At 46.7% G+C, this 17908-nt stretch overlaps 6 protein-coding genes across 6 annotated transcripts; all 6 read right to left on the bottom strand.

Annotated features, from left to right (window-relative positions):
* Positions 1-429: 429 nt before the first annotated feature.
* LOC130022269 (high affinity copper uptake protein 1-like) lies at positions 430-822 on the bottom strand. Its single transcript, XM_056113021.1, has one exon. The coding sequence runs from the start codon at positions 820-822 to the stop codon at positions 430-432; it is 393 nt and encodes a 130-aa protein (XP_055968996.1).
* Positions 823-3670: 2848 nt separating this feature from the next.
* LOC130022258 (high affinity copper uptake protein 1-like) lies at positions 3671-4063 on the bottom strand. Its single transcript, XM_056113011.1, has one exon. The coding sequence runs from the start codon at positions 4061-4063 to the stop codon at positions 3671-3673; it is 393 nt and encodes a 130-aa protein (XP_055968986.1).
* A 2842-nt stretch (positions 4064-6905) lies between these two features.
* On the bottom strand, positions 6906-7298 carry LOC130022247 (high affinity copper uptake protein 1-like). The gene has a single exon (XM_056113002.1). The coding sequence runs from the start codon at positions 7296-7298 to the stop codon at positions 6906-6908; it is 393 nt and encodes a 130-aa protein (XP_055968977.1).
* A 2852-nt stretch (positions 7299-10150) lies between these two features.
* On the bottom strand, positions 10151-10543 carry LOC130022235 (high affinity copper uptake protein 1-like). The gene has a single exon (XM_056112991.1). It carries the CDS (start codon positions 10541-10543, stop codon positions 10151-10153), a length of 393 nt encoding a protein of 130 aa, XP_055968966.1.
* A 2842-nt stretch (positions 10544-13385) lies between these two features.
* Positions 13386-13778, bottom strand: LOC130022224 (high affinity copper uptake protein 1-like). The gene has a single exon (XM_056112981.1). The coding sequence runs from the start codon at positions 13776-13778 to the stop codon at positions 13386-13388; it is 393 nt and encodes a 130-aa protein (XP_055968956.1).
* Positions 13779-16624: 2846 nt separating this feature from the next.
* Positions 16625-17017, bottom strand: LOC130022213 (high affinity copper uptake protein 1-like). Its single transcript, XM_056112970.1, has one exon. The coding sequence runs from the start codon at positions 17015-17017 to the stop codon at positions 16625-16627; it is 393 nt and encodes a 130-aa protein (XP_055968945.1).
* Positions 17018-17908: the final 891 nt, after the last annotated feature.

Raw genomic sequence — 17908 nt, 5'->3', positions numbered from 1 at the left:
ACAATCAATTTCTTAGTGGTCCTTTCTCTATTCCAGCTGTCCTCTCCCCGCTCGTTCATGAGAAAGATTCCAAGTATGAGCAACCATCCGGACACTTATATCTACTGTCCTTGGGTCTACGCCCTAACATAAATGACAACAAGCCTGCACTGAGCAGCCCCAATGAGTACTGTAGACACCTCAACCAAGAACACACACCATGCAGCCTACAATGTTGACAAAGACAAACTTGTTTTATTGCAATGTTTGGGTTCTGGGCACCCAAGGGCCAGTTCCCTTAAGGCTCAAACCCTCTCTCACAGAAGAGGGTGGAGGTGGGGCAGGGCAGGCAGATGGGGAATGGGGATTGAAGACAGGAGCCACAAGAGAGAGTGCTTCATGCCCTAAGACAAGAAACCTCCGGCACTCACTCTCATCAGCGTGTCCAGGTTAGTGGCAAGGATCTTCCAAGTCTGGGTCCACGTGCATGGTTTTCTTCCAGCGGAAAAGCAGGTACCCCACACTGACCCCCACCAGCACGGCCAGCGCAAAGTAGGCATTGTAGGTCATGACGGTCAGCATGAGCACATAGGTCAGGAGCACCTGGAGGACGTGCAGCAAGGTTTGCACCAGGTGAGGCCAGCTCAGCAGCTGCCACCGCTGGCCACTCGCTGCCCTCAAGGGAAGGTTCTCTCGAGCCAGCTTGAGTCCTTCAGAGCAGACTGCCAGGATGAAGATCGCCAGGACAGCCAGGACCATGTCCGTGGGGCTGTTCATCACCACGCCCGGAAACAGCAGCTCCACATTCTGGTAGCCAAAGTAGAAGGCGGTGGGCATCATCATGGTCGGCGTGTGTGAGTTGCTGCAGGAATGCGGGGACCCCGCGTTTGAGTGCTGGTAAACTCAGGCGCTCCTGTCAGTGTCTGGGCTGAAGAGATGGCCGCCGCGTTCACTTCTGGATGCAGATGACTGCAGGTAGCAAAGGAGTGTCTTCTGAATGCAGGAAGCAGCTGACCCCGGTCTGATACTCAGGTTTCCTCTTCTCCTCTGCTGCCTTGCCACTGAGCTTCAGACTCCACATTTTATGCACGCAGGCATGGGACCCTCCCTACAAAGACTCTTCCCACAAGACCCTCCCTAAACAGATACACCCTCAGCCAATCTCTTCACACATCACACAGGTAGGGGACCCTCCCTATAAAGATCCTTCCTACAAGACCCTCCATGAACAGATATCACCTCAGCTAATGTCTTCACACTCCAGTTTTATTTATTTATTAATTAAATTATTTATTTATTTATTTACTTAGTTATTTCATATGGAATCAACATGATCACAGTTAAAAAACATTCACAGAATGATCAAACACCCCTCACTCCACCAATGTATATTTTTCACCATCAGTGTCCTCGGTATCCCTCACCTTCACCCTCATCTCACCCCTCCCCCTGCTTCTACGGCAGACAATGTCCCTCATACTTTCTCTTTACTTATGGGCCTTGGAGTTTGCAATGCAGGTATTGAGAGGCCATCAGGATTCGTCTTTTATCCACTTTCAGCACTCATCTCTGACTCCAAGGGATCCCTCCACCTATCATTGACTTGGTGATCCTTCAAAATCCCAGCTGCTTTCTCCCCAGCTGTTAGGGCAGGCTTCCAACCATGGGAAAATCTACCCGGCCCTTGTCTCTGCCATCCTTTGGAGTTATTCTCATTTTGTATTAGCTTATATTCCACATATGCACATTCCAGTGTTTAACTTGAAAACCTCTGAGGGGAAAACAAAGCCAAAACGGGGTCATAAACACACCTTTTAAGGAGTCACCCAGGAAATCCCACCTGCCACTTATGCCCTTTTTCTGCCTCCCAGGAATAATTTTTCTCCAGTCACCACACACTTTGGGGGTTCAGAGAGCCTCTATATTGCCAGATTATAGAAAAGTAAAAACATTGAAAAACAAAATACTGGGATCCGTGGTGGTGGGAAATGGGCACTGGTGGAGGGATGGGTATTTGATCATTTTATAGTTGAGACCCAAGTGCAAAAATTTGTAAGTCTGCAACTGTACCTCATGATGTCTAAAGAATAAAAAAAAAAATCCCAATACCCCAGAACCACCCACCCCAAATTAGTTAAAGTTGACTTCCAATTTATTTCCCAAGCTGGGCTGAGGGATCCAGGCCGATCAGAAGGCCTGTACGTATTTTCACCACAGTAGCCCAAGGACACCTGAGAGATAAACCTTCCTTCTGACCCAACCGCTCTATCTAGCTTCAGTATGCCACACCCCATAGAGCCCTACATAAATCATTTATTTTTGAAAATTAGCAGCGAAATACAACTTAGGATGTTAGTAAGAAAGGAAGTGAATAAAGTGGGCAGAGGCATACAGCACCCACAGCATGGCTCCCAACCACACCCCAATCAAAATCTCTAGCTCAGTCCCACTCAGTCTTGCATCCATAGGTTGTTAAGGCAGCCCCATACCTTATACAACCTGTGTACACCCACACTTTTGCACAGGTACGCAATTCCCCCACCCCAATCCATCCATTCAAACTTAATTTCTTCAAGAAGCCCCATAGCTCTAATTTACTTACCTGCTAATACATATGACCTAAGGTGAGATACCAAAAGTACTGGATTACCGTCCATGATTTATGGAAATAAAAATCTACCTAGGGTGATTCATTTGTAAAAGGAATTATTCATTTTAATATTAGAATAAATAAATGAATATTAAAAATAAACCACTGATTTTAATTAACACAGGGTAGTTTAATTCAGGCAAACCCGTGGCTTCACTGATGATCATCTATGGTGTTGGTGGGGAAGTCTAGTGGTGTGTGAATCACCAATAACCAACTTGCCAAGATGAATCCCCTGGGTTCTACATCTTCACTTTTTTATTTTACTTTATTTTTTACTAATCTTATTGATTCACCATGAGATATAGTTACAGTCTTTCATGTTTGAGTTGCAATCACACGATGATCAAACACCTATCCCTGCACCAGTGCACATTCCTCACCACCAATCTCCCCAGTATAACCCCCTACTCCACCCTCCCCCACGGCGGAGAGTATTCCCCATACTCTCTTTCTCTCTCTCTCTCTCTCTCTCTCTCTCTCTCTCTCTCTCTCTCTCTCTCTCTCTCTCCTTTTCGGCATTATGGTTTGAAATACAGATACTGAGAGATTATCATGTTTGGTTCACTATCTACTTTGGGCAGATATCTCCCATCCCAACTGATTCCTCCAACAATCAATTTCTTAGTGGTCCTTTCTCTATTCCAGCTGTCCTCTCCCCGCTCGTTCATGAGAAAGATTCCAAGTATGAGCAACCATCCGGACACTTATATCTACTGTCCTTGGGTCTACGCCCTAACATAAATGACAACAAGCCTGCACTGAGCAGCCCCAATGAGTACTGTAGACACCTCAACCAAGAACACACACCATGCAGCCTACAATGTTGACAAAGACAAACTTGTTTTATTGCAATGTTTGGGTTCTGGGCACCCAAGGGCCAGTTCCCTTAAGGCTCAAACCCTCTCTCACAGAAGAGGGTGGAGGTGGGGCAGGGCAGGCAGATGGGGAATGGGGATTGAAGACAGGAGCCACAAGAGAGAGTGCTTCATGCCCTAAGACAAGAAACCTCCCGCACTCACTCTCATCAGCGTGTCCAGGTTAGTGGCAAGGATCTTCCAAGTCTGGGTCCACGTGCATGGTTTCCTTCCAGCGGAAAAGCAGGTACCCCACACTGACCCCCACCAGCACGGCCAGCGCAAAGTAGGCATTGTAGGTCATGACGGTCAGCATGAGCACATAGGTCAGGAGCACCTGGAGGACGTGCAGCAAGGTTTGCACCAGGTGAGGCCAGCTCAGCAGCTGCCACCGCTGGCCACTCGCTGCCCTCAAGGGAAGGTTCTCTCGAGCCAGCTTGAGTCCTTCAGAGCAGACTGCCAGGATGAAGATCGCCAGGACAGCCAGGACCATGTCCGTGGGGCTGTTCATCACCACGCCCGGAAACAGCAGCTCCACATTCTGGTAGCCAAAGTAGAAGGCGGTGGGCATCATCATGGTCGGCGTGTGTGAGTTGCTGCAGGAATGCGGGGCCCCCGCGTTTGAGTGCTGGTAAACTCAGGCGCTCCTGTCAGTGTCTGGGCTGAAGAGATGGCCGCCGCGTTCACTTCTGGATGCAGATGACTGCAGGTAGCAAAGGAGTGTCTTCTGAATGCAGGAAGCAGCTGACCCCGGTCTGATACTCAGGTTTCCTCTTCTCCTCTGCTGCCTTGCCACTGAGCTTCAGACTCCACATTTTATGCACGCAGGCATGGGACCCTCCCTACAAAGACCCTTCCCACAAGACCCTCCCTAAACAGATACACCCTCAGCCAATCTCTTCACACATCACACAGGTAGGGGACCCTCCCTATAAAGATCCTTCCTACAAGACCCTCCATGAACAGATATCACCTCAGCTAATGTCTTCACACTCCAGTTTTATTTATTTATTAATTAAATTATTTATTTATTTATTTATTTACTTAGTTATTTCATATGGAATCAACATGATCACAGTTAAAAAACATTCACAGAATGATCAAACACCCCTCACTCCACCAATGTATATTTTTCACCATCAGTGTCCTCGGTATCCCTCACCTTCACCCTCATCTCACCCCTCCCCCTGCTTCTACGGCAGACAATGTCCCTCATACTTTCTCTTTACTTATGGGCCTTGGAGTTTGCAATGCAGGTATTGAGAGGCCATCATGATTCGTCTTTTATCCACTTTCAGCACTCATCTCTGACTCCAAGGGATCCCTCCACCTATCATTGACTTGGTGATCCTTCAAAATCCCAGCTGCTTTCTCCCCAGCTGTTAGGGCAGGCTTCCAACCATGGGAAAATCTACCCGGCCCTTGTCTCTGCCATCCTTTGGAGTTATTCTCATTTTGTATTAGCTTATATTCCACATATGCACATTCCAGTGTTTAACTTGAAAACCTCTGAGGGGAAAACAAAGCCAAAACGGGGTCATAAACACACCTTTTAAGGAGTCACCCAGGAAATCCCACCTGCCACTTATGCCCTTTTTCTGCCTCCCAGGAATAATTTTTCTCCAGTCACCACACACTTTGGGGGTTCAGAGAGCCTCTATATTGCCAGATTATAGAAAAGAAAAAACATTGAAAAACAAAATACTGGGATCCGTGGTGGTGGGAAATGGCCACTGGTGGAGGGATGGGTATTTGATCATTTTATAGTTGAGACCCAAGTGCAAAAATTTGTAAGTCTGCAACTGTACCTCATGATGTCTAAAGAATAAAAAAAAAAATCCCAATACCCCAGAACCACCCACCCCAAATTAGTTAAAGTTGACTTCCAATTTATTTCCCAAGCTGGGCTGAGGGATCCAGGCCGATCAGAAGGCCTGTACGTATTTTCACCACAGTAGCCCAAGGACACCTGAGAGGTAAACCTTCCTTCTCACCCAACCGCTCTATCTAGCTTCAGTATGCCACACCCCATAGAGCCCTACATAAATCATTTATTTTTGAAAATTAGCAGCGAAATACAACTTAGGATGTTAGTAAGAAAGGAAGTGAATAAAGTGGGCAGAGGCATACAGCACCCACAGCATGGCTCCCAACCACACCCCAATCAAAATCTCTAGCTCAGTCCCACTCAGTCTTGCATCCATAGGTTGGTAAGGCAGCCCCATACCTTATACAACCTGTGTACACCCACACTTTTGCACAGGTACGCAATTCCCCCACCCCAATCCATCCATTCAAACTTAATTTCTTCAAGAAGCCCCATAGCTCTAATTTACTTACCTGCTAATACATATGACCTAAGGTGAGATTCCAAAAGTACTGGATTACCGTCCATGATTTTTGGAAATAAAAATCTACCTAGGGTGATCATTTGTAAAAGGAATTATTCATTTTAATATTTGAATAAATAAATGAATATTAAAAATAAACCACTGATTTAATTAATACAGGGTAGTTTAATTCAGGCAAACCCGTGGCTTCACTGATGATCATCTATGGTGTTGGTGGGGAAGTCTAGTGGTGTGTGAATCACCAATAGCCAACTTGCCAAGATGAATCCCCTGGGTTCTACATCTTCACTTTTTTATTTTACTTTATTTTTTACTAATCTTATTGATTCACCATGAGATATAGTTACAATCTTTCATGTTTGAGTTGCAATCACACGATGATCAAACACCTATCCCTGCACCAGTGCACATTCCTCACCACCAATCTCCCCAGTATAACCCCCTACTCCACCCTCCCCCACGGCGGAGAGTATTCCCCATACTCTCTTTCTCTCTCTCTCTCTCTCTCTCTCTCTCTCTCTCTCTCTCTCTCTCTCTCCTTTTCGGCATTATGGTTTGAAATACAGATACTGAGAGATTATCATGTTTGGTTCACTATCTACTTTGGGCAGATATCTCCCATCCCAACTGATTCCTCCAACAATCAATTTCTTAGTGGTCCTTTCTCTATTCCAGCTGTCCTCTCCCCGCTCGTTCATGAGAAAGATTCCATGTATGAGCAACCATCCGGACACTTATATCTACTGTCCTTGGGTCTACGCCCTAACATAAATGACAACAAACCTGCACTGAGCAGCCCCAATGAGTACTGTAGATACCTCAACCAAGAACACACACCATGCAGCCTACAATGTTGACAAAGACAAACTTGTTTTATTGCAATGTTTGGGTTCTGGGCACCCAAGGGCCAGTTCCCTTAAGGCTCAAACCCTCTCTCACAGAAGAGGGTGGAGGTGGGGCAGGGCAGGCAGATGGGGAATGGGGATTGAAGACAGGAGCCACAAGAGAGAGTGCTTCATGCCCTAAGACAAGAAACCTCCGGCACTCACTCTCATCAGCGTGTCCAGGTTAGTGGCAAGGATCTTCCAAGTCTGGGTCCACGTGCATGGTTTTCTTCCAGCGGAAAAGCAGGTACCCCACACTGACCCCCACCAGCACGGCCAGCGCAAAGTAGGCATTGTAGGTCATGACGGTCAGCATGAGCACATAGGTCAGGAGCACCTGGAGGACGTGCAGCAAGGTTTGCACCAGGTGAGGCCAGCTCAGCAGCTGCCACCGCTGGCCACTCGCTGCCCTCAAGGGAAGGTTCTCTCGAGCCAGCTTGAGTCCTTCAGAGCAGACTGCCAGGATGAAGATCGCCAGGACAGCCAGGACCATGTCCGTGGGGCTGTTCATCACCACGCCCGGAAACAGCAGCTCCACATTCTGGTAGCCAAAGTAGAAGGCGGTGGGCATCATCATGGTCGGCGTGTGGGAGTTGCTGCAGGAATGCGGGGCCCCCGCGTTTGAGTGCTGGTAAACTCAGGCGCTCCTGTCAGTGTCTGGGCTGAAGAGATGGCCGCCGCGTTCACTTCTGGATGCAGATGACTGCAGGTAGCAAAGGAGTGTCTTCTGAATGCAGGAAGCAGCTGACCCCGGTCTGATACTCAGGTTTCCTCTTCTCCTCTGCTGCCTTGCCACTGAGCTTCAGACTCCACATTTTATGCACGCAGGCATGGGACCCTCCCTACAAAGACCCTTCCCACAAGACCCTCCCTAAACAGATACACCCTCAGCCAATCTCTTCACACATCACACAGGTAGAGGACCCTCCCTATAAAGATCCTTCCTACAAGACCCTCCATGAACAGATATCACCTCAGCTAATGTCTTCACACTCCAGTTTTATTTATTTATTAATTAAATTATTTATTTATTTATTTATTTACTTAGTTATTTCATATGGAATCAACATGATCACAGTTAAAAAACATTCACAGAATGATCAAACACCCCTCACTCCACCAATGTATATTTTTCACCATCAGTGTCCTCGGTATCCCTCACCTTCACCCTCATCTCACCCCTCCCCCTGCTTCTACGGCAGACAATGTCCCTCATACTTTCTCTTTACTTATGGGCCTTGGAGTTTGCAATGCAGGTATTGAGAGGCCATCATGATTCGTCTTTTATCCACTTTCAGCACTCATCTCTGACTCCAAGGGATCCCTCCACCTATCATTGACTTGGTGATCCTTCAAAATCCCAGCTGCTTTCTCCCCAGCTGTTAGGGCAGGCTTCCAACCATGGGAAAATCTACCCGGCCCTTGTCTCTGCCATCCTTTGGAGTTATTCTCATTTTGTATTAGCTTATATTCCACATATGCACATTCCAGTGTTTAACTTGAAAACCTCTGAGGGGGAATCAAAGCCAAAACGGGGTCATAAACACACCTTTTAAGGAGTCACCCAGGAAATCCCACCTGCCACTTATGCCCTTTTTCTGCCTCCCAGGAATAATTTTTCTCCAGTCACCACACACTTTGGGGGTTCAGAGAGCCTCTATATTGCCAGATTATAGAAAAGAAAAAACATTGAAAAACAAAATACTGGGATCCGTGGTGGTGGGAAATGGCCACTGGTGGAGGGATGGGTATTTGATCATTTTATAGTTGAGACCCAAGTGCAAAAATTTGTAAGTCTGCAACTGTACCTCATGATGTCTAAAGAATAAAAAAAAAAATCCCAATACCCCAGAACCACCCACCCCAAATTAGTTAAAGTTGACTTCCAATTTATTTCCCAAGCTGGGCTGAGGGATCCAGGCCGATCAGAAGGCCTGTACGTATTTTCACCACAGTAGCCCAAGGACACCTGAGAGATAAACCTTCCTTCTCACCCAACCGCTCTATCTAGCTTCAGTATGCCACACCCCATAGAGCCCTACATAAATCATTTAGTTTTGAAAATTAGCAGCGAAATACAACTTAGGATGTTAGCAAGAAAGGAAGTGAATAAAGTGGGCAGAGGCATACAGCACCCACAGCATGGCTCCCAACCACACCCCAATCAAAATCTCTAGCTCAGTCCCACTCAGTCTTGCATCCATAGGTTGTTAAGGCAGCCCCATACCTTATACAACCTGTGTACACCCACACTTTTGCACAGGTATGCAATTCCCCCACCCCAATCCATCCATTCAAACTTAATTTCTTCAAGAAGCCCCATAGCTCTAATTTACTTACCTGCTAATACATATGACCTAAGGTGAGATACCAAAAGTACTGGATTACCGTCCATGATTTTTGGAAATAAAAATCTACCTAGGGTGATTCATTTGTAAAAGGAATTATTCATTTTAATATTAGAATAAATAAATGAATATTAAAAATAAACCACTGATTTTAATTAACACAGGGTAGTTTAATTCAGGCAAACCCGTGGCTTCACTGATGATCATCTATGGTGTTGGTGGGGAAGTCTAGTGGTGTGTGAATCACCAATAACCAACTTGCCAAGATGAATCCCCTGGGTTCTACATCTTCACTTTTTTATTTTACTTTATTTTTTACTAATCTTATTGATTCACCATGAGATATAGTTACAGTCTTTCATGTTTGAGTTGCAATCACACGATGATCAAACACCTATCCCTGCACCAGTGCACATTCCTCACCACCAATCTCCCCAGTATAACCCCCTACACCACCCTCCCCCACGGCGGAGAGTATTCCCCATACTCTCTTTCTCTCTCTCTCTCTCTCTCTCTCTCTCTCTCTCTCTCTCTCTCTCTCTCTCTCTCTCCTTTTCGGCATTATGGTTTGAAATACAGATACTGAGAGATTATCATGTTTGGTTCACTATCTACTTTGGGCAGATATCTCCCATCCCAACTGATTCCTCCAACAGTCAATTTCTTAGTGGTCCTTTCTCTATTCCAGCTGTCCTCTCCCCGCTCGTTCATGAGAAAGATTCCAAGTATGAGCAACCATCCGGACACTTATATCTACTGTCCTTGGGTCAACGCCCTAACATAAATGACAACAAGCCTGCACTGAGCAGCCCCAATGAGTACTGTAGACAACTCAACCAAGAACACACACCATGCAGCCTACAATGTTGACAAAGACAAACTTGTTTTATTGCAATGTTTGGGTTCTGGGCACCCAAGGGCCAGTTCCCTTAAGGCTCAAACCCTCTCTCACAGAAGAGGGTGGAGGTGGGGCAGGGCAGGCAGATGGGGAATGGGGATTGAAGACAGGAGCCACAAGAGAGAGTGCTTCATGCCCTAAGACAAGAAACCTCCGGCACTCACTCTCATCAGCGTGTCCAGGTTAGTGGCAAGGATCTTCCAAGTCTGGGTCCACGTGCATGGTTTCCTTCCAGCGGAAAAGCAGGTACCCCACACTGACCCCCACCAGCACGGCCAGCGCAAAGTAGGCATTGTAGGTCATGACGGTCAGCATGAGCACATAGGTCAGGAGCACCTGGAGGACGTGCAGCAAGGTTTGCACCAGGTGAGGCCAGCTCAGCAGCTGCCACCGCTGGCCACTCGCTGCCCTCAAGGGAAGGTTCTCTCGAGCCAGCTTGAGTCCTTCAGAGCAGACTGCCAGGATGAAGATCGCCAGGACAGCCAGGACCATGTCCGTGGGGCTGTTCATCACCACGCCCGGAAACAGCAGCTCCACATTCTGGTAGCCAAAGTAGAAGGCGGTGGGCATCATCATGGTCGGCGTGTGTGAGTTGCTGCAGGAATGCGGGGCCCCCGCGTTTGAGTGCTGGTAAACTCAGGCGCTCCTGTCAGTGTCTGGGCTGAAGAGATGGCCGCCGCGTTCACTTCTGGATGCAGATGACTGCAGGTAGCAAAGGAGTGTCTTCTGAATGCAGGAAGCAGCTGACCCCGGTCTGATACTCAGGTTTCCTCTTCTCCTCTGCTGCCTTGCCACTGAGCTTCAGACTCCACATTTTATGCACGCAGGCATGGGACCCTCCCTACAAAGACTCTTCCCACAAGACCCTCCTTAAACAGATACACCCTCAGCCAATCTCTTCACACATCACCCAGGTAGGGGACCCTCCCTATAAAGATCCTTCCTACAAGACCCTCCATGAACAGATATCACCTCAGCTAATGTCTTCACACTCCAGTTTTATTTATTTATTAATTAAATTATTTATTTATTTATTTACTTAGTTATTTCATATGGAATCAACATGATCACAGTTAAAAAACATTCACAGAATGATCAAACACCCCTCACTCCACCAATGTATATTTTTCACCATCAGTGTCCTCGGTATCCCTCACCTTCACCCTCATCTCACCCCTCCCCCTGCTTCTACGGCAGACAATGTCCCTCATACTTTCTCTTTACTTATGGGCCTTGGAGTTTGCAATGCAGGTATTGAGAGGCCATCAGGATTCGTCTTTTATCCACTTTCAGCACTCATCTCTGACTCCAAGGGATCCCTCCACCTATCATTGACTTGGTGATCCTTCAAAATCCCAGCTGCTTTCTCCCCAGCTGTTAGGGCAGGCTTCCAACCATGGGAAAATCTACCCGGCCCTTGTCTCTGCCATCCTTTGGAGTTATTCTCATTTTGTATTAGCTTATATTCCAAATATGCACATTCCAGTGTTTAACTTGAAAACCTCTGAGGGGAAAACAAAGCCAAAACGGGGTCATAAACACACCTTTTAAGGAGTCACCCAGGAAATCCCACCTGCCACTTATGCCCTTTTTCTGCCTCCCAGGAATAATTTTTCTCCAGTCACCACACACTTTGGGGGTTCAGAGAGCCTCTATATTGCCAGATTATAGAAAAGAAAAAACATTGAAAAACAAAATACTGGGATCCGTGGTGGTGGGAAATGGCCACTGGTGGAGGGATGGGTATTTGATCATTTTATAGTTGAGACCCAAGTGCAAAAATTTGTAAGTCTGCAACTGTACCTCATGATGTCTAAAGAATAAAAAAAAAAATCCCAATACCCCAGAACCACCCACCCCAAATTAGTTAAAGTTGACTTCCAATTTATTTCCCAAGCTGGGCTGAGGGATCCAGGCCGATCAGAAGGCCTGTACGTATTTTCACCACAGTAGCCCAAGGACACCTGAGAGATAAACCTTCCTTCTCACCCAACCGCTCTATCTAGCTTCAGTATGCCACACCCCATAGAGCCCTACATAAATCATTTAGTTTTGAAAATTAGCAGCGAAATACAACTTAGGATGTTAGCAAGAAAGGAAGTGAATAAAGTGGGCAGAGGCATACAGCACCCACAGCATGGCTCCCAACCACACCCCAATCAAAATCTCTAGCTCAGTCCCACTCAGTCTTGCATCCATAGGTTGTTAAGGCAGCCCCATACCTTATACAACCTGTGTACACCCACACTTTTGCACAGGTATGCAATTCCCCCACCCCAATCCATCCATTCAAACTTAATTTCTTCAAGAAGCCCCATAGCTCTAATTTACTTACCTGCTAATACATATGACCTAAGGTGAGATACCAAAAGTACTGGATTACCGTCCATGATTTTTGGAAATAAAAATCTACCTAGGGTGATTCATTTGTAAAAGGAATTATTCATTTTAATATTAGAATAAATAAATGAATATTAAAAATAAACCACTGATTTTAATTAACACAGGGTAGTTTAATTCAGGCAAACCCGTGGCTTCACTGATGATCATCTATGGTGTTGGTGGGGAAGTCTAGTGGTGTGTGAATCACCAATAACCAACTTGCCAAGATGAATCCCCTGGGTTCTACATCTTCACTTTTTTATTTTACTTTATTATTTACTAATCTTATTGATTCACCATGAGATATAGTTACAGTCTTTCATGTTTGAGTTGCAATCACACGATGATCAAACACCTATCCCTGCACCAGTGCACATTCCTCACCACCAATCTCCCCAGTATAACCCCCTACTCCACCCTCCCCCACGGCGGAGAGTATTCCCCATACTCTCTTTCTCTATCTCTCTCTCTCTCTCTCTCTCTCTCTCTCTCTCTCTCTCTCTCTCCTTTTCGGCATTATGGTTTGAAATACAGATACTGAGAGATTATCATGTTTGGTTCACTATCTACTTTGGGCAGATATCTCCCATCCCAACTGATTCCTCCAACAATCAATTTCTTAGTGGTCCTTTCTCTATTCCAGCTGTCCTCTCCCCGCTCGTTCATGAGAAAGATTCCAAGTATGAGCAACCATCCGGACACTTATATCTACTGTCCTTGGGTCTACGCCCTAACATAAATGACAACAAGCCTGCACTGAGCAGCCCCAATGAGTACTGTAGACACCTCAACCAAGAACACACACCATGCAGCCTACAATGTTGACAAAGACAAACTTGTTTTATTGCAATGTTTGGGTTCTGGGCACCCAAGGGCCAGTTCCCTTAAGGCTCAAACCCTCTCTCACAGAAGAGGGTGGAGGTGGGGCAGGGCAGGCAGATGGGGAATGGGGATTGAAGACAGGAGCCACAAGAGAGAGTGCTTCATGCCCTAAGACAAGAAACCTCCCGCACTCACTCTCATCAGCGTGTCCAGGTTAGTGGCAAGGATCTTCCAAGTCTGGGTCCACGTGCATGGTTTCCTTCCAGCGGAAAAGCAGGTACCCCACACTGACCCCCACCAGCACGGCCAGCGCAAAGTAGGCATTGTAGGTCATGACGGTCAGCATGAGCACATAGGTCAGGAGCACCTGGAGGACGTGCAGCAAGGTTTGCACCAGGTGAGGCCAGCTCAGCAGCTGCCACCGCTGGCCACTCGCTGCCCTCAAGGGAAGGTTCTCTCGAGCCAGCTTGAGTCCTTCAGAGCAGACTGCCAGGATGAAGATCGCCAGGACAGCCAGGACCATGTCCTTGGGGCTGTTCATCACCACGCCCGGAAACAGCAGCTCCACATTCTGGTAGCCAAAGTAGAAGGCGGTGGGCATCATCATGGTCGGCGTGTGTGAGTTGCTGCAGGAATGCGGGGCCCCCGCGTTTGAGTGCTGGTAAACTCAGGCGCTCCTGTCAGTGTCTGGGCTGAAGAGATGGCCGCCGCGTTCACTTCTGGATGCAGATGACTGCAGGTAGCAAAGGAGTGTCTTCTGAATGCAGGAAGCAGCTGACCCCGGTCTGATACTCAGGTTTCCTCTTCTCCTCTGCTGCCTTGCCACTGAGCTTCAGACTCCACATTTTATGCACGCAGGCATGGGACCCTCCCTACAAAGACTCTTCCCACAAGACCCTCCCTAAACAGATACACCCTCAGCCAATCTCTTCACACATCACCCAGGTAGGGGACCCTCCCTATAAAGATCCTTCCTACAAGACCCTCCATGAACAGATATCACCTCAGCTAATGTCTTCACACTCCAGATTTATTTATTTATTAATTAAATTATTTATTTATTTATTTACTTAGTTATTTCATATGGAATCAACATGATCACAGTTAAAAAACATTCACAGAATGATCAAACACCCCTCACTCCACCAATGTATATTTTTCACCATCAGTGTCCTCGGTATCCCTCACCTTCACCCTCATCTCACCCCTCCCCCTGCTTCTACTGCAGACAATGTCCCTCATACTTTCTCTTTACTTATGGGCCTTGGAGTTTGCAATGCAGGTATTGAGAGGCCATCAGGATTCGTCTTTTATCCACTTTCAGCACTCATCTCTGACTCCAAGGGATCCCTCCACCTATCATTGACTTGGTGATCCTTCAAAATCCCAGCTGCTTTCTCCCCAGCTGTTAGGGCAGGCTTCCAACCATGGGAAAATCTACCCGGCCCTTGTCTCTGCCATCCTTTGGAGTTATTCTCATTTTGTATTAGCTTATATTCCACATATGCACATTCCAGTGTTTAACTTGAAAACCTCTGAGGGGAAAACAAAGCCAAAACGGGGTCATAAACACACCTTTTAAGGAGTCACCCAGGAAATCCCACCTGCCACTTATGCCCTTTTTCTGCCTCCCAGGAATAATTTTTCTCCAGTCACCACACACTTTGGGGGTTCAGAGAGCCTCTATATTGCCAGATTATAGAAAAGAAAAAACATTGAAAAACAAAATACTGGGATCCGTGGTGGTGGGAAATGGCCACTGGTGGAGGGATGGGTATTTGATCATTTTATAGTTGAGACCCAAGTGCAAAAATTTGTAAGTCTGCAACTGTACCTCATGATGTCTAAAGAATAAAAAAAAAAATCCCAATACCCCAGAACCACCCACCCCAAATTAGTTAAAGTTGACTTCCAATTTATTTCCCAAGCTGGGCTGAGGGATCCAGGCCGATCAGAAGGCCTGTACGTATTTTCACCACAGTAGCCCAAGGACACCTGAGAGATAAACCTTCCTTCTCACCCAACCGCTCTATCTAGCTTCAGTATGCCACACCCCATAGAGACCTACATAAATCATTTATTTTTGAAAATTAGCAGCGAAATACAACTTAGGATGTTAGCAAGAAAGGAAGTGAATAAAGTGGGCAGAGGCATACAGCACCCACAGCATGGCTCCCAACCACACCCCAATCAAAATCTCTAGCTCAGTCCCACTCAGTCTTGCATCCATAGGTTGGTAAGGCAGCCACATACCTTATACAACCTGTGTACACCCACACTTTTGCACAGGTACGCAATTCCCCCACCCCAATCCATCCATTCAAACTTAATTTCTTCAAGAAGCCCCATAGCTCTAATTTACTTACCTGCTAATACATATGACCTAAGGTGAGATACCAAAAGTACTGGATTACCGTCCATGATTTTTGGAAATAAAAATCTACCTAGGGTGATTCATTTGTAAAAGGAATTATTCATTTTAATATTAGAATAAATAAATGAATATTAAAAATAAACCACTGATTTTAATTAACACAGGGTAGTTTAATTCAGGCAAACCCGTGGCTTCACTGATGATCATCTATGGTGTTGGTGGGGAAGTCTAGTGGTGTGTGAATCACCAATAACCAACTTGCCAAGATGAATCCCCTGGGTTCTACATCTTCACTTTTTTATTTTACTTTATTTTTTACTAATCTTATTGATTCACCATGAGATATAGTTACAGTCTTTCATGTTTGAGTTGCAATCACACGATGATCAAACACCTATCCCTGCACCAGTGCACATTCCTCACCACCAATCTCCCCAGTATAACCCCCTACTCCACCCTCCCCCACGGCGGAGAGTATTCCCCATACTCTCTTTCTCTCTCTCTCTCTCTCTCTCTCTCTCTCTCTCTCTCTCTCTCTCTCTCTCTCTCCTTTTCGGCATTATGGTTTGAAATACAGATACTGAGAGATTATCATGTTTGGTTCACTATCTACTTTGGGCAGATATCTCCCATCCCAACTGATTCCTCCAACAATCAATTTCTTAGTGGTCCTTTCTCTATTCCAGCTGTCCTCTCCCCGCTCGTTCATGAGAAAGATTCCAAGTATGAGCAACCATCCGGACACTTATATCTACTGTCCTTGGGTCTACGCCCTAACATAAATGACAACAAGCCTGCACTGAGCAGCCCCAATGAGTACTGTAGATACCTCAACCAAGAACACACACCATGCAGCCTACAATGTTGACAAAGACAAACTTGTTTTATTGCAATGTTTGGGTTCTGGGCACCCAAGGGCCAGTTCCCTTAAGGCTCAAACCCTCTCTCACAGAAGAGGGTGGAGGTGGGGCAGGGCAGGCAGATGGGGAATGGGGATTGAAGACAGGAGCCACAAGAGAGAGTGCTTCATGCCCTAAGACAAGAAACCTCCGGCACTCACTCTCATTAGCGTGTCCAGGTTAGTGGCAAGGATCTTCCAAGTCTGGGTCCACGTGCATGGTTTTCTTCCAGCGGAAAAGCAGGTACCCCACACTGACCCCCACCAGCACGGCCAGCGCAAAGTAGGCATTGTAGGTCATGACGGTCAGCATGAGCACATAGCTCAGGAGCACCTGGAGGACGTGCAGCAATGTTTGCACCAGGTGAGGCCAGCTCAGCAGCTGCCACCGCTGGCCACTCGCTGCCCTCAAGGGAAGGTTCTCTCGAGCCAGCTTGAGTCCTTCAGAGCAGACTGCCAGGATGAAGATCGCCAGGACAGCCAGGACCATGTCCGTGGGGCTGTTCATCACCACGCCCGGAAACAGCAGCTCCACATTCTGGTAGCCAAAGTAGAAGGCGGTGGGCATCATCATGGTCGGCGTGTGGGAGTTGCTGCAGGAATGCGGGGCCCCCGCGTTTGAGTGCTGGTAAACTCAGGCGCTCCTGTCAGTGTCTGGGCTGAAGAGATGGCCGCCGCGTTCACTTCTGGATGCAGATGACTGCAGGTAGCAAAGGAGTGTCTTCTGAATGCAGGAAGCAGCTGACCCCGGTCTGATACTCAGGTTTCCTCTTCTCCTCTGCTGCCTTGCCACTGAGCTTCAGACTCCACATTTTATGCACGCAGGCATGGGACCCTCCCTACAAAGACTTTTCCCACAAGACCCTCCCTAAACAGATACACCCTCAGCCAATCTCTTCACACATCACACAGGTAGGGGACCCTCCCTATAAAGATCCTTCCTACAAGACCCTCCATGAACAGATATCACCTCAGCTAATGTCTTCACACTCCAGTTTTATTTATTTATTAATTAAATTATTTATTTATTTATTTACTTAGTTATTTCATATGGAATCAACATGATCACAGTTAAAAAACATTCACAGAATGATCAAACACCCCTCACTCCACCAATGTATATTTTTCACCATCAGTGTCCTCGGTATCCCTCACCTTCACCCTCATCTCACCCCTCCCCCTGCTTCTACGGCAGACAATGTCCCTCATACTTTCTCTTTACTTATGGGCCTTGGAGTTTGCAATGCAGGTATTGAGAGGCCATCATGATTCGTCTTTTATCCACTTTCAGCACTCATCTCTGACTCCAAGGGATCCCTCCACCTATCATTGACTTGGTGATCCTTCAAAATCCCAGCTGCTTTCTCCCCAGCTGTTAGGGCAGGCTTCCAACCATGGGAAAATCTACCCGGCCCTTGTCTCTGCCATCCTTTGGAGTTATTCTCATTTTGTATTAGCTTATATT

The sequence above is a fragment of the Sorex fumeus genome, unplaced genomic scaffold (genome assembly GCF_029834395.1).
Source record: "Sorex fumeus unplaced genomic scaffold, SorFum_2.1 ptg000002l, whole genome shotgun sequence".
Taxonomy (NCBI): Eukaryota; Metazoa; Chordata; class Mammalia; order Eulipotyphla; family Soricidae; genus Sorex; species Sorex fumeus.
Note: the sequence above shows the minus strand (reverse complement) of the source record. Positions and strands in the feature narration are given on the sequence as shown.